This window comes from Onychomys torridus, chromosome 17 (genome assembly GCF_903995425.1).
Source record: "Onychomys torridus chromosome 17, mOncTor1.1, whole genome shotgun sequence".
Taxonomy (NCBI): Eukaryota; Metazoa; Chordata; class Mammalia; order Rodentia; family Cricetidae; genus Onychomys; species Onychomys torridus.
In genome coordinates, this window is record NC_050459.1 from 21,719,666 (window position 1) to 21,735,980 (window position 16,315).

The 16,315-nt window shown below is 52.6% G+C and overlaps 1 protein-coding gene across 1 annotated transcript in view; it reads left to right on the forward strand.

The window, feature by feature from the left end:
• The first annotated feature begins 1,954 nt into the window (after positions 1-1,954).
• The window catches only part of Adgra2 (adhesion G protein-coupled receptor A2), a 43,433-nt gene continuing 29,072 nt past the window's right edge, over positions 1,955-16,315 (forward strand). Inside the window, exon 1 of the mRNA XM_036209409.1 lies at positions 1,955-2,674. Coding sequence (XP_036065302.1) covers positions 2,400-2,674 — 275 coding nt within the window. The 5' untranslated portion in view covers positions 1,955-2,399. The remainder of the gene's footprint in view (positions 2,675-16,315) is intronic.

The window sequence follows — 16,315 nt, forward strand, 5'->3', positions numbered from 1 at the left end:
TAGTGGGACTGTAGGTGAGTACCACGTAGCAGTCTTCACACACACACACACACACACACACACACACACACACACACACACACGAGAATGCAACTTATGGGGAAAAGCATCGAATGGCTCAGGGGACACTTAGGATTTCAAAGGGAAGTACCATCCTGCTCTTCGAAACTTGAGTTTCTCCCTCCATATATACAAATGGGGGTGCACCCCACACTCTATGCGTTGTACAGAAGTCAAAGTGATGCCTATCAGAGTGGGAGTGCTGTGGAAATGTCCCCACCAGGCATCTCATGCCTACCACAGTGTACCTCCTCTCTATAGCCTCCAATGTCATCTGTAATTTGTGAGCCTCAGAGCTCATGGGACAAGAGACTTCCTCCTGAGACTTTGTCTTTTAGCAAAGAGAAGCCACAGAGAAGCTGTGACAGGGTCAGTGGCCCCACAGTCTCTGTGTCTCTCTGACCCACACGGTTTAGAAGATAAGCAGTGTGGTATACATGCCTGGTCTCTGCCCATCTCTGGCCCCTTTCCTGAGGAATGCGGTCTCCATTAGGCCGGCCTGAGGCCCCTGCTGGGAGTGTCCATTCCATTTCTCATTTCCTCCATTTGCAATCACTATTTATTTATCTTTGGAAGTTGAAGGAAACAGAGCCTGCCACAGGGACTGACCAGGGAATCTAGCGAGGGAAAGCTAAGAAAGCAAGCTAGTGTCTGCTGCCCTCAAGCCGGGGAGAGAAGCTGCTTCCCTGCAAAGGAGATGGGAGACTTGCCTCACAGACCACCGTGGCAGAAAAGGCACTGAACACCCCAGCAGGTCCAAAGTGGGGTCGCTCTGCTGGTACAGAAGGGTGGGGAGCAGTTCTGGCCCAGCCCTGAAGCTGCTACCTAGCAGTGAGGTGAAAAAGACCAAAAGGTCATCTTTTGTGGGGAAACTGAGAAGGTGGCACCCGGGTCCTCTGACCCCAGCCTTCTTTTCCAGCACTGCAGCACATCTGTCACCAGCTGTTGGTTGTTCCTGTTGCTTTTTGAGGCAGTGTCCAGGGGTACTTTCATTTCCCTGCCCAGTTGTCAGAGCCAGATCCTACCCGCTTCCTCCTTCTCAAGCCGCAGTCTATACTCATACACAATGAGACGGGCAGGACCCAATAGATTACACTCGGTGTTATGTGTTGTGTCCAAAGTCAAACAGCTAATAAACGGCATCGCTGGGCCTCCAAACCTAGACTAGGATGCCCTGACTCCTGGTATAGGGCTCTGCGCCCACACCCTATTACAGATCCCTGCGCCTTCTCTTATTTTTCCCCTTTCATTTACTGCCTCCCACCCCCCAAACACACACACACACAGACACACACACCACACCACACCACACCACACCACACCACACCACACCACACCACACCAACCTCCGCTAACAGGGGGCTAACTCTGGCAGCGTCTGCCTTAGCCTTTGACCTCTCCTTGGCCTAATGACATGCACCTCCTGCTGGGCAAGGTCACTGCTCACAGGGTAAGGTCTATGGCCTCCTTGTCTCGGACTTGTGTCCTCCTGCTGTGGCCTCGATCGAAATTTGGGGGTGGGAACAGTACTGTGAGAGTCAGCTTTAGATCGGCCCATCGTGTCAGGGGCCAAGAACAACCTTAATTCTGAGCAAAGCTCAACCCCCTAATATGAAGCACCAGACAACCGAGACCAAGCCCGAACTTCAGCAAACAAGGGTGTAGGTGGATGAGAGGGTTTTGTCAAAAAAGTAATGGTTGCCTTGGAGGTCTGAGCTGGGTTGTGGCGAGAAAGGGTCCTGGCCAGCAGAAAGAGTCGGGATGGAAAAAGAGTCTTGGTGCAGGGAGAATGGGAGTGGGTGGCTGTCCAAGCTGGCTTCCAGGCTTGCACTTGAAGGAGGGCATCCGCCTAAGCTGCGCATCGGGCGGCGCTAGGGCCTCGCAGAGTGACGAGGCGGTGAGGGAGGCGGGCGGGGGCTGGCGGCTGGAGCGGCGCGGCGCCGAGCTGCCCCCATCCATGGCACGGAGCTGCGGCGACAGCAGCGGCAGGAGCCAGGCGCGATCCGCTAGGTCTCAGCCGCGCGCACAGCGAGCCGGCGACGCGCAAGGGCCAGGCTCCGGTCGGCTCCGAGCGCTGCGCTGAGACTCGGGCCGCTCCGCCGGGGGCCACCCGCGCTGCGCTGTCAGTGGCGCCCGCGTCCCGCCGGGCCCCGGTGCTCGTAAGCCATGCCCCCGGGGCGCCGCAGCGGGGACCCCGAGGCTTGCCTCCGCCCAGGGCCCCCCGCCCCGCCCTCGGGCGCCCGGGGCTCCCGCTGAGCACGCCTCCAGCACGCCCGGGTCCCTCCGGCCGGCGCGCCGTCTGGCTCCTGAGCTGTAGGTCCCCGCGGGGCGATGGGTTGATGGGCGCCGGGGGACGCAGGATGCCGGTGCCGCCCGTGCGCCTGCTGTTGCTGCCGCCGCCGCTGCTGCTGCTGTGTCTTCTGCTCCTGGCTCCCGGAACTCGGGGTGCGCCTGGCTGCCCGGTCCCCATCCGCGGCTGCAAGTGCTCTGGGGAGCGGCCCAAGGGACTAAGTGGCGGCGCCCACAACCCGGCTCGAAGGAGGGTGGTGTGCGGCGGCGGGGACCTCCCCGAACCTCCGGACCCCGGCCTTCTGCCAAACGGCACCATCACCCTGTGAGTACCCCATGCCCGATCAGGACAACGAGGGGGGGGACACCTAAAAGCAGGGGGGCGACCTTGCCACTTGAGAGACTGAGTAAAGTTTGAGTCCAGGCATCAGCCGGGAAACTTGAGTTAGGGGAAGGATAGGAGTTTCGGGAACCAGGGTGTGCCCCAGAGACAGTGGCACCGCGGAGTCCTCTCACCTGCACAGGTGAAGTGCGAGTGGGCGCTGGAAGGACATCCCTGTTCCTTGTCCCAGGTGGGCTAGCATTGCAGCCTTAAGGGGCCCTGAGCTGGGTGGGAGTGGAAAGGCTGATCCGGGCCAGGGGCCTCCTAGATGGCTGTGGTTCTAACTGAGGCTTCGGAACCTGCACAAGGGCGGGGAATCCTCCTGGACTCAGCTGGCGAGCCTGGACTCTTAACTGGGATCACTGAGTCTGCGGTGCCCCGCCCCGGGCCTGCGGAGCTCTGCTCCCAGCCCGGCTTCATTGGGCAGGAGGAGAGTGAGCTCCGCTAAGCCTGTCCTTGGAATGCTGGAGCTTCTGGTCTGAATGAACCCTCTTGCTCCCCCCTCCGCGTCCCAGTTCCCTCTTGGGCTCTCTCCCACTGTCCACATTTGGGAAGTAAACTTGAGTTGGGCAACGGGTCTATTCCTTTACTCCCCCTGGAAATAATACAGGCCTTGACTTAATTGCTCAAAGATTTGGTAGAACAACCCAGTTGAAGGGAGGAGACACGTGCCTCCCGGCTCCTTCCAGTGTTCTCCTTTCATCTGGGGCTCGATTCAGCCTTTGCTTTACTGGTCACTAGCGCCTGGGCTCCTTAGCCCGAGTCTCAAGTTCCGGCAACCGCACGAGGAGAGCCTCCCGCACCCCAGCGGCTTCCTGTGCTGGCCATGTGCTCCAAGCTCCACGCACGACGTGGAGTTGAGGGTCGCGCCCTAGCGGTGGCTCCTTGCCTTCCTGTTCAGGATCCAGCCTAAAAACCGCCTCCCCTTCCCTGTCATCCTGACCCCGGAGCGGAGGCAATCCTTTCTCCAACCACCCCTAGCCCAGAGCTGAGGCTGGCTTCATCTATTCGATTGTCCCCAGAACAATACAGTAAGTCCTCTGGTGGGTTCAGAGGCTGCCGGCTTCCTGACAGGACACAACTGGTCAGCCTGTGCTGTTAGCCAGCTGGCCTGCATTCTCTCCAGCTGGGGTGTGTGCATGCACACGCCTGTGTGCCTTGAGTGGAGGCGGCGTTTCTCTCCATCTTCAGCCTCCGTGCAAGCTCTGGGAGATGGCAGTGGCTGCTAAGACTTTTCACAGCAGGTCTCGGTGTCCCGGAATGCTAAGGGTCCTAGAAGACTTGGGCATTCCCAGCCTTCTTAGTTAGGGAGGAGCAAAATGCTTTGCCGTGAGCACTAGCTGGGCTGATGTTTGGGTCACACAGCTGCACAGTGATGGTTCAGCTGGGGGTGGAGGTGATTTGTGTAACCGCACATGCTCCCAGGGCTCAGCACACTCACATGTGTGGGAGCTGTCTCTTGTATGTCTGTTGGTGGGGATTAGGGAATCCTAACATGGTCAAGGCAGAAGGAAGGGAGGGGATAAAAAATAGAAGTGATTTTGCAGTACATCTTAGAATGATTTGGCAACTAATGCGTTCCAGCCATGGCTAATTCCCATCGACGCCACTCAAAGGAACGAGACCAGCTCTTGGTGAGAATATATCATGACAAAGTAGCAGCATCACTTACTTTCCTGCCCCAGCCTCAAGCCGGGCACTTAAGGAAAGGCTCCCCTCCCCTCTCAGGCCATTCACCTAGCTGGCTCACAACACCTTCTGAAGACACTGGTCCCCACCTGACTGAACAGTGCAAAGGACAGACCAGGGAAGCCCACTCATCCGTCAGTCTGGAGTGGGATGGACTCTGCCTCTCTCTCCAGATGTTCTTCTTAGCTTTCCCCATTTGTGATCCTGATGGTCCCCCCCCCCCCCCGACCCGGGCCAGCAGCCTCTGAAGGGAGAAGACCCAGGGTCTTCTCAGCAGAAGGTAGGCAAGCATTACCTCAGTCCAATCACATTGTCGCACCCCAAAATGCATCTTGAGATGAGAAAGAAAGGCCAAGAGTGTGGAAACCCCCTTATAAGTGGGGAGTCATGGTAGGTGCGGGGTCGTGCTTGTAATCCCAGAGGGCGGTGAGTTCCAAGCCATTCTGTGCTACATAGGGAGACCCTGTCTCAAACGAAACAACATTCATTTCGCCCTCTCTAACTCCTCTGTGTTCTTTTTTCCCACACAGATTTTTTCCTTCTTTCTTTCTTTCTTTCTTTCTTTCTTTCTTTCTTTCTTTCTTTCTTTCTTTCTTTCTTTCTTTTTTTAAGCTTGTCAACCAGGTTGAGCAGCCAGACTTGAGCCAGCTGTTTTTGCATTGTGGCTGTGTCCTCCCTCGCAGACATCTGCTGCAGTCCCACTGAGGACTTTCTTCTCCCCTCCAGAGTGGGTCCCCCAGCTCCCAGTCACAGGAACCCTCAAGAGAGAAGCCTGGCAGGCACTTAGGGCTAGGACTCCAAGTGCCAGATAAGGTCCCTGTCTGCTGGGGGGGGGGGGGGGGGGCCTCCCTTGAACAGTCCTGTTTACCTCATTGAAAAAAATCCTTCCTCTGCCCGCCCGCCCCGTTATCTCAACTCCTGCCTTCTGTTTTTGCAAACTGCGGGTCCCCTCTCCCCCACCCTTTGCTTTGTGTCCTCCATGGCAGACTTTCATTTGCAGTTTTCCAGGAAAGCAGAGCTCTTGGCTTCCTTCCTGATCCATTTCTCACCCCACCCCCCTGGCCTCACAGCCCTGTCTGCTGGGCAGCTGTGGGTACAAATGCCCCGAGCGAGTGGGAGCTCTTATGAGCCCTCTCTCTGAGGGGAAAGGTCCTAGGGTAGGTGGCTTATGGTGGTGAGGATTTTGCTGTGAGTGGGAACCTCTCCAACCTGGGCAGTGGCTGGAGGCCTGCTTTCTGGTCCTTAGCTCTGAGAGTTGGAGGGGGAGGCGGCTTGAGAATAAGGGATTCCAGGAAGGACTGACTGATAATAGATATCTGCCGAAGGAAATCTCCCCAGCAGGACCTCAGAGGACACCAGCCAGTGCCATAAATTCCCACTTCGTCTGCACTGACAAGGGTCTTAGGAATCAGCAAGCCCGGGGCCCACATCTTAAGGCTTTGTAGCTAAGGCTGGAGAGATTAGGGGGATCGCTAGGTGGATCAGTGTGGGATTAACTGAGTCTAAATGTTTCTACCAGATGAGGGTCTTGCTATTTGGGATCCGGTGGACCCAAACTCTACATTTAAAATCCATTTAATTTTTTCTCCAGCAGGACCAAAGCCCTCTTAACCTGGAACTGTTTCAGGCTGAGTGAGGAGGGGGCAGGCTTGGGATAAGTCACTGCTCATTCCCTCAGAATAGCAACCTGCTCAGCCTCCCACAGACGCTCCTGTAAAGGGCAAAAGGGCCTGTCTGCACAGATGTGCCCGGCCCTAGCTGGGGTGCTCATTCTGGGAGTCTGATGGTCCTGGGTAGGGAGAGGTAGGGGGATGCCCCTCATGGAAGGACCCTGCCGATCCTCCTGCTTCAGGGAGGTGGCTCTTCTGCAAAGATCTCCCTTGGGACTCTCAGCTCTGGCTTGGGACTCAGGCAATGCAGCCACCAGAATCTAGTTAGGAGAGTGTGGGGCAAAGTGTGCCAACCACCAAACACACAGCCTGAGGGCAGTGGAAAGATGCTGGTAGAGGGGCGGGCCCAGCCTGCTTCCCCACCCCCTTCTACCCTCTTTCCCCCATATGGTTCTCATAAGGTCTGGGCTCCGAGACAGCGGCCAGAGGAAGTGGCTGTGTACAGAGAGCTTTTGTGAGCAGGGGAGGGGGAGGGGGAGAGAAAGAAGGGAAGAAAGGAGGGAAGAGGCCAGAGATGGTGAGATGAGGGAGGTTTGAGTCTAGCACACTCCCAAGCCCTCTAGGGGGAAGGTCTTATTCTCATCCCATGAGCCCCTAGACCCCCTTCCTTATCCCAAGTCAGGATGCAGGAGGAATCCCAGGGCCTTCTCTGACTCCTCCCACCCACCTTCAGGAGGGGCTGTGGATGGCCAGCCCAGGTGCCAGAGATTTTGACTGCCAGGGCTGGCTCTGTGGCCTTGAGAACCGCCTATCTTTCAGACTCCTGGTGCCAGATATTAGGGTGCAATGCATGGCCCGGTTTCAGGGGAGCCCTGTGAGGAGAGCAGAACCCCCCCACACACCAAGATTTGGATTGCATTATTTACTGTATTTAAGAGATTGAGACCCCTTAGGCCGGGTCCCAAAGACATACATATAACTTGAGCCCCAAATGGTACTGGGCAGGACATGGTTAGGGAAGTCACTAGACGGGGTCATTTGCTTGGATTAATCAAGACATGTGCAGGGACTCTCTGAACCCTAAGGTCCCTTTTTGTGGGCTCTCGTGGAATTGGTGAAGGGTGCGACAGCCTAGTCCTTGATGGTGACTCTGAGAATCTACCCACAACGTGCAGGCAAATTAGTGTAACATGAACCTACTGTCGGCTGACCCTTACATTTGGGGTCCTATTTTCAAAACGGGAGACTGTTTGTAAACGTACCCCACACGTGTGTCGTCATCGGGATAAGACCCTCTTCTGGTCCAGCTCTTTCCTCTCCATTCAGCCCCCGCCAGCTTCCTCGCCGAAGCCCAGAGAGGGTAGGGGAGCTCCCCAGGGTCATACAGTTTGCCCAGAAGCAGTGACTCTCCTCCCATCACCCCCGAGGGAGAGGCGGGCCAGGGAGTAGAGGGGGAAAAAAGAGAAGGGAAATGGCCCCCCCGAGCTGAGGGACCATCAGGCAGGGCCGCTGAGAGAGGCTGTTTATTTTCATTCCCCCAGCTCGGCTGCTGTGTTCTATTTAGGGCTCAGACACTGACAGGACCGAGTTACCTCCTCCCCTTCCTCCCTCCTCCGAGGGGCCCCCATCCTTCCCAGACTCCAGAACATTCCTTTGCTTCCAGGACTGGACCTCGGAGGGAGGGGGAGGGCAAAGTGGGGGGAGAGAGGCCGGAGTGAGCTGACCCTGAGGTCCTCCAGCCCTCTCCTTCATGTTCCCCCTGGGAGGCAGGGGAGGCAGGATGGGGCACAACGGGGTGGTATGCAAGATGGATGGGCCCAGGTGAGGGCAAGCTATGGGGTGACTCTGAGGAGGGAGTCGTAGCCAGAGTAGAGGAGCCAGACATCTCCCAGCTGGAAAGGAAAGGGGAGGAATGGGCGCCCCTCTCCCCCACCCCCACCCCCGCAGCCCCCACAGCTATCAGGGCTCTTGCCTTGCTGGGAATTGTGTGGGGAGGTCCAGCCGTGTGTGCTTTAGACTGGAGAAAACGCCAGCCAGCCCCAGGGTGGGAAAGGCTGGTAAGGGGTGGGGTCCCCTGTGCAGAACTCTGAGCCTCCCTAGCTCCTCCCTCCTCCGCGGTCTTCTGGCTCCCAGTCAGGTCTGCAGGTGACTTCAAGAGCAATCAGGACAGAGACTGGGAACTGTGAAGCTTCCCAGGCCTCTGGGAGGCTTCCCCACTCTCTGGAAGTAACAGACCCTGGGTGGCGTTGACCCAGAAGCATGGAGCATTAGGGATGGAATGGTTGAAGGGACTCCAAAACATAGCTCTCCCTCTCTTCACTTGAGTTGGGTTGCTGAGATAGAAAAAAGTTAGTAGACAGAAGGAAATTTATTTATTTATTTACTTACTTATTTATTTATTATGTATGACTGCAGGCCAGAAGAGGGAACTAGGTCTCATTACAGATGGTTGTGAGCCACCAAGTGGTTGCTGGGAATTGAACTCAGGACCTCTGGAGGAGCAGTCAGTGCTCTTAACCTCTGAGCCATCTCTCCAGCCCTGACAGAAGGAAATTTAAAGAAGAACTTTTGTTTGTTTGTTTTTTGTTTTGTTTTTCAAGACAGGGTCTTACTATGTATGTCTGGCATAGCCCTGGCTGGCCTAAACTGGCTATGTAGACCAGCTTGGCCTTGAACTCACAGAGATCTGCCTGCCTCTGCCTCTGCCTCTCCAGTCTTGAGATTAAAAGGGTGTGCCACCACGCCTAGTGGGAATGTTTTATCACTGCCAAAAGCTACTGTAGTAGCTGGATGTGGTGTGCCACACTTGTAATCCCAGCACCCAGGAGGCTGAGGTAGGAGGATTGCCAGTTCAAGACCAGCCTTGGCTTCAGAGTGAGACCTTATCTCAAAAAAACAAAGCCCACAAAGCAGAGAGCTGGAGAGCTGGCACTTGCTCTTGCAAAGGACCTGAGTTTGGTTTCCAGCACTCACATCCTACAGTTTAGACATGCCTGTACCTCCCACCCCAGGTGGCTTCCAAGGCCTGGTGTGTACACCAGGTTGGTCTCTAACTCCCTCTGCCTCCAGAGTGCTGAAATTAAAGGTATGTGCCTTAAAAAAAAAAAACAAAAACACTCTGGGTGGTGGTGGTCTTTAATCCTAGCACTCTGGAAGCAGAGGGAATTCGAGGCCAGCCTGGTCTACAGAGCGAAATCCAGGACAGGCACCAAAAATACACAGAGAAACCCTGTCTCGAAAAAAAAAAAAAAAAAAAAAACAATGAAAAAAAAAAACAAAAAAAAAACCTCAAAAGCCAGATAAGAAGCCCCAGCTAAGAGAGTCAGAACTGGCCACCTAGCAGGCATCTTCAGCCCACCCCTGCTCTGGGATGGAAAGCTGCCTATCAGGCAGCTGGAAGGACAGGCGGGCAGAGTGGGCAGGCACTGGAGTTAGGTGTCCTGGCGGCAAGGCAGATCCATCTACTCTGTCCTTCATCATTCAGGGAAAGGGGCTCGAACCCCCTGGTAATGGTCTAACCAGTACAAGTGTAAACTAGCCCACAGAGCATGTGAAGACACGCTGGTCCCGGAACTTGTAAGACCTTTGGTCTCTAAATCGATTCTCCAGGTCTTCCATCGCTGTTCCTGAACCATCTCCCAGCCGTCTGCTGCACTTACGGACCCGGAAGCAGTGGCTCCATGGAGCTGGGGAAAAGATGGATGGATGTTCAGTCCTATAGACAGGGTTGGGTAGCATAGCAGGATAGGAATGGGAGGAAGAGGGAACCGTCCCTGACTTGGGACAGCTGGCTCTGCATTGAACTCCTTTCCAATGGGCATTCCCTTCCTGGGTACTCGGCCACTGTCTACTCACATCCAGTCCCCTGAAGGAGCTGAGAGACAATGCTTTTTGTCCCAGGGACTTTATAGCCTTGGAGACTGAGAAGATCCAGCTGTACAGGGCTGGGCAGGGCTGGGCTCCAAATTTAACACTAGAAATGGTGTCTGCTGTAGCAATCTACACTCAGACTTTCAGAGAAGCATTCTATAGGGGAAAGAGGGGGATGGGGAGGTGGAGATCGGAGGGAGGGAGGAACTTTCAATCTACCTTAAGGACTACCGACTATTGACACTATTTAAAATCCTATCAGTGAGATCCAAGCTCGTGGATCCTTCAAAATGTAAACAGAGCTGGGAGTAGAAAAGGTCTTGGGTTTGACACTCAAAGAGTCAATAAATACATAAATCCCAATGGATTAATTTGCTATGACCTTTTCATTGATCTCTGAGACAGGGTTTCACTGTGCAGCCCAGGATGTTTTTTGGTCCAGAGTTCTGGGACCACAAAATCCCCGCCCAGTCTCCCTCATCAGCTTCCACAAACACCTGTGGCGCTTTGCCTGTGGTTCCTGTCTGCAGATTCAGTTCTAAAGCTCAAAACCAGTCCTTTTCCATCTAAGCCCAAATGCCTTGGTTCTGCCCACTCTTTACCAAATTGTGTGCCCTTGTAGAGATATTTAGAGGAAGGAGACAAGACCTGCAAGAAAAGTGAGAGGAAATCCAATAAGCAGGGTCAGGATGAGACAGCGTCTCTTTGGTCTTGGCCTTGACCCATGGCTGTCTTTGGCTTGCTCTGTGTCTAGGGCAGTGTCTGGACAGTGCTGGGACTGGAAGAGGAAGATCCACCTGGCTTTTCTATTGCCTGAAGTCATCCAGGGCTGCCTGGACAGGCTTCCAGCCAAGCAAAGCAGTGGGGAAGCAGTTCAGGAGTGGGCACGGCACCTGACTTGTCCTAGAGAAAGGAAGCCGCGGGACAGTCATTGGCCCATACCCTTCGTTTTCTAAAAAATAACTTATTTAACTTTATCTTATGTGCATTTGTGTGAGGGTGTCAGGTCCCCCTGGAACTGGAGTTACAGGCAGTTGTGAGCTGCCATGTGGGTGCTGGGAATTGAACCCTGGGTCCTCTGGAAGAGCAGTCAGTGCTCCCAACTGCTGAGCCATCTCCCCAGCCCCTTGCCTGTAATCCTTCATTAAACACAGTACTTGTTACTCATTGATAAAGTATGATGTTTGGTAGTCATGCGTATTAAGCATTTGTTAACTTCTAATCCATTTATTTGTTTATTTGTTTATGCTGGAGAATCACATGCAGGGCCTTTCACGTACTGGGCAAGTGCTTTATCACTGAGTTACACACCCAGCATAGTGTTTCTGTCCTTAGAGGCACTGATTATATTTTAGGTTTCAGGCACTTTATTAGGCAGTGGAAATACCCAGTGGCCCTGAGCTCCATCCTATAGGGCAATCCAGGAGCTCAGGCTTGGCCTGAATGGTGTAGCAGAGCTTATCAGCAAGCAGACAGCCACACACACACACCACTCAGCTCCCTGTTACCACATACCAGCAGCGGGCACTGGTGCCAGGGCTTTCCCACACTCTACAAAGCTGGTGAAGGTCTAAACCACTGGCACGCTGGACCCTAGGGAGTGTGGGTCCTCACTATCCAGTCTGTTGGATCTGAAGAGGGAGGCTGACACATACATTGACTTTCTTGGGCACGTGAGAACCGTTTGGTGCCGGCACATGTTGGTTCCATGCCCCCATAGAGCAGGGCCTACATGAGTCCTTTAGGGTCACTTTTGATGTGGGAGTGGTATCTGGTGAGTTCCTGTGGCTACCCAGAGGCCGCAAGGACTCTCCAAGACGCCAGCCACCCGCTCCACTGGCCTCCTCATTGGCAGTTCCTGTGTTCACTCTCCTCCCTAAAAATAGGACCCCCAACCCAGAAGAGGAATCTGGAATGGCCTTGGTGTACCCCGTATTTGGCCAGATTTCAAACTCTGGAATAGAGAAGAGGGGACCAACCCCGGGGGACTGGTCTTCCTTCCCATTGAAAGTATGAGCTGAGGGCAGAAGGGGTGGGTGGGGCCAGAAGTTAAAGATGCTTAGCCAGGTCTCTGGGGGGCCTGTAGGGTTAGTGCGGTTGGAAGGGGTTTGCCAGGCTGGCTCCCTGCAAGGCAGTAGTGTGAGAGAAGTATAGCCTGAGGAGGGGCGATCTGACTGGGCAGTTTAAAGAAAGCCCACGCTGGCACTGTGTCTAGAACAGCTGGATGGAGCTGTGGGGGACATAGCTCCCTCCTCCACCGGGGCTGCTTCCCAGTTTTCTTCCCACGACACAGTCAACAATGGTGGGAACATTTTTTCCTTCCCATTGGATGGAGGTTCTCTCTCTCTCTCTCTCTCTCTCTCTCTCTCTCTCTCTCTCTCTCTCTGGTGTGTGTGTGTGTGTGTGTGTGTGTGTGTGTGTGTGTGTGTGTGTGTGTGTTTATGTTCAGCCACCCCACTATCAGCTCTGCAACATCCAGATTTTCACCAGCCCATAGCGTCTCCAGACTTGAGAGTATAGTATGCACAAGACCCTAGGTTCCATCCCCTGCACCAGTAAAAATAAATTCCTAGATCCATACAACAACAACCCACAAACATTCTCTGGATGATACAGGTTTAAAGTAAAATTCCTTGGCCTGCTCAGGGGATTTCAAGAAAAAAAAATCCAATTCTGGGTATTTGGGGGCTCAAACCATGCAGCTGGAGTCTGTCAAAAGTGGGCACTGCCACGTGGAGGGGGCCCATTGGAAAAGGATAAAGAGCTGTTTGCCTGATGCCCGCCTTTGTGTGTGTGGAGATCAGGGATCACAGTTTCTGCATCTAGAAGAAAAAAAAAAAAAGTGTGAGTTTTAAGACATTAGGGGATGGCATTTGTGCTGGTCAAGCCCAAATTGTGGATTGCAGCTGTCCCCAGCACAGAGGCATATAGAGAAGGGGTCCAACTGCAGGAGGTCTCTGTAGAATAAGGTGGGATGTGTTCAGGAGCTGGCCAGGCTAAGAGATGTGTTGGTATGGTCCTGAGTTTCATCCTGGACTGCCTCGAAGGCTGGTCCCTACCTTTTGCAATGCTCCCGAACCCTACAATGTTAGTCACACACATTTAGAGCGTGGCTGGCCTGAAATGAGATATGCTGTTGGAGTACAATACACTCCAGATTGCCAGGCTTTGAAAGAAATAAAATACCTAATTAAAAATGTAAATAGATTACGCATTGAAATGAAAAGACTCTGGGTATGTTGGGTTAAATAGGATTCTATTAAAATAAATTTCACGCTTTAAAAATGTGACTGATAGTAATTTTTAAATTACACACGTGGTTCCCATTGTATTTCTGTGGGCCAGCTATAAGTTAAAAGTTTGGGATATATGAGAGGGTTAGGACTGATGACTGAAGGGCATGGAAATATGGGGACCCCATGACCACTTATGTGTTCCTCTGAATCGGATTCTTTACCTGGGAACTCGGGTTCTCATTCCGGAAATTTGGGGATATGAATATATATTTGGGAGTATATAAAAGAATTGTTTATTAGAAAGCATTTTCTTTTTCATTTGTTTTTGAGACAGGGTTTCTCTGTGTGGCTTTGGAGCCTTTCCTCAAACTCACAGAGATCTGCCTGGCTCTGCCTCCCGAGTGCTGGGATTAAAGGTGTGCGCCACAACCGCCCGGCCCTAGCAAGCATTTCTGCCTGGCGAGATGTCTCATGCTTGTAATCCTGGCACGTGATAGGTAGGTAGAGTCACAAAGATCGTGCATTCCAGGACAGTTTAGACAATGGAGCAAGAGCCTGTCTCAAGAGAGAAGAAAGAGCAGAGACTGGAGGGATTCCCAGTGGTTAAGAGCATGCACTGCCCTTCCAGAGTTCCGTTCCTGGCACCCACATCAGGTGGCTTACCTGTAACTGCAACTCCAGGAGACCCAACTCCTCTGACCTGCACACACCCACACCACAGATACACATACACATAATTAAGAGGAATAAATAGAAAAAGGGAGGAAAGCAGGGCTGGCAAGATAGCCCAAAGGGTAAGGGCACTTCCTACCATGCTTGGTCCCAGAACCCACGTGACAGAAGCAGAAAACCAACTTCTGCAAGCTGACCTCTGGCACAAGCACTGTGATGCATTCCCTGTGCACACACTCACTATTTTTTTTTTTTTTTTAAGGAGAATGCAAGGAGAGGGGGGAAGAGAGGGAGAGAGAGGAAAAGGGAGGAAAAACAGGAAAAGAGGGAATAAGAACGTTTGTTAGTTCAGGACTTCCCCCTACATTTATTTGTGTGGGTGTGGGTGTGCGTGTGCATGTGGAGGTCAGAGGTCAACTTGCAGGATCCGTCCTCTCCTCCACTGTGTTGATCCTGGGGACCAAAGTCAGGTCATTCCTCTTGGCAGCAAGTGCTTCTAGTCACTGAACCATCTTACTGTCCCCTAGTATAGGAATGAGAAAAAAAAAAAACAAAAAACTTTTCTTAAAAGATTTATTTATTTACTTACTTATTTTGAGATAGTCTTAGTCCTGGATGACTTGGAATTCATAAAGATTCACCTGCCTCTGCCTCCCAAGTGCTGGGATTAAAGGTGTACACCATCATACCTGGCCTAAAGATTTCCCTTTTAAAAAAAAAAAACAAAACTGTGCCTTTTTAAAGATAAAAAATATACTTAATGGTTGTGTTTTGTATATATATATATATATACCACGTGGGTGCCTGCTGCCCAGAGTCCAAAAGAAGGCATTGGGTCCCCTTGGAACTGGAGTTATGCAAAAGCAGAAAGTGCTCTTAACTGCTGAGCCATCTCTCCAGCCCAAGATCTTCTTCTATCTATCTATCTGCCTGTCTGTCTGTGTATCTATCTATCTATCTATCTATCTATCTATCTATCTATCTATCGTGCTCCATTATGTATCCCTTCAATGGCCCGAGGCCTCAAACTCACAGAGGTCTGCCTGCTTCCGCATCTGAGTGCTGGGATTGAAGGCTCACGCCACCACACCAGCTAGTGAAGGATTTTTTTTTTCCCCAGAGGCTGAGGACCAAACCCAGGGCCTTGTGCTTGCTAGGCAAGTGCTCTACCACTGAGCTAAATCTCCAACCCCAGTTCTTGAGCCTTTTGTTTCAACTTCCTGGATGCTAGTTATAAGTATGCAGCACACAGATGGTATCAATGATGTGCTTTTTGGAATATTAAGATGAAGTGTGTGTGTGTGTGTGTGTGTGTGTGTGTGTGTGTGTGTGTAGATGAATTGTAAAACGGTCTTATTAAATAAAAACCCAGAGCCAGATATTGGGGTTGAGACCTGAGAGATCAGGGAAGTAGGAAAAGCCACAAGCTGATCTTACCTCACTGACACCACAACTCTATGCCTTTCTGTTCTGCTCACTCATTTGCTCTCTCAGCCCAGCTACATCACTTCCTCTTCCTGCCCAGCTCTGTACAGACCTCCAGACTTCTATGGTTAGTGCTGGGATTAAAGGCGTGTGTCACCACACTTGGCTCTGTTCCCAGCGTGGCTTTGAACTCAGAGATCTAGACAGATCCCTGCCACCCAAGTGATAGCATTAACGGCATGTGCTACCATTGCCTGACTTCCACATTTACTTATAGTGGTTGGCTTTTTCCTCTGATCCTCAGATAAATCTTATTGGGGGACACAGTGTACTGGGGGACACAATACATCACCACATGTGTGTGTGTGTGTGTGTGTGTGTGTGTGTGTGGGTGTGTGTGTGTGTGTGTGTAGCATTGTGGACACCCAGTAATTTCCCCTAAGTCATTCTTCTACTGGAAACCACCCCTTGTCACCTTTGGAAGGACTATTAGACTGTACTGGAAGTTGGGGTAGCGCTATCTGGAGGGAGAAGAAAGATGAGGTGTCTAACCCATTTACTGATCCAGAGACACCCCCTCCCACTCACCTCCATCCTCGCCAGTGTACGTCCTGGGATGCAGCCTAGCAGTGGAGCATTTACCTAGAATTCCAAAGGCCCCCAGGAGCCTGGGGCTCCTTCCCTGCTTCATGGGGTCAGTCAGTCACTCACTCACTCACTCACTCACTCCCATGAGGTGTTGGGGGTGGCGGATCTCTGACAGCTCTTCTCCCTTTGGTTCCTAGCCCCTCCCCTCTGTATACCATAGCGCACAGAGGCTGTCTACTCCAGAGATGGCTTGAGGTTTGTACTTTGGGCCTTCCAGTGAGTTTTCCACTCATAAGAGCAGAGCAAAGAAGGGGAAACCCTTTGCTTCAGGCCAGCGCTGCCAGGAGTTTGGGTTAAGAGGCCTCATTAAAACTTTCTAATAAGCAATTAACTGGAGGGTTGAACCCTTTGGCTGGTCTGGAACTCCCTCCTCCCAATAAGAAGTCTGGGAGAAAAAGACCAAGTGGGTGGGCAAAGGTGAGACTGGGACTCTC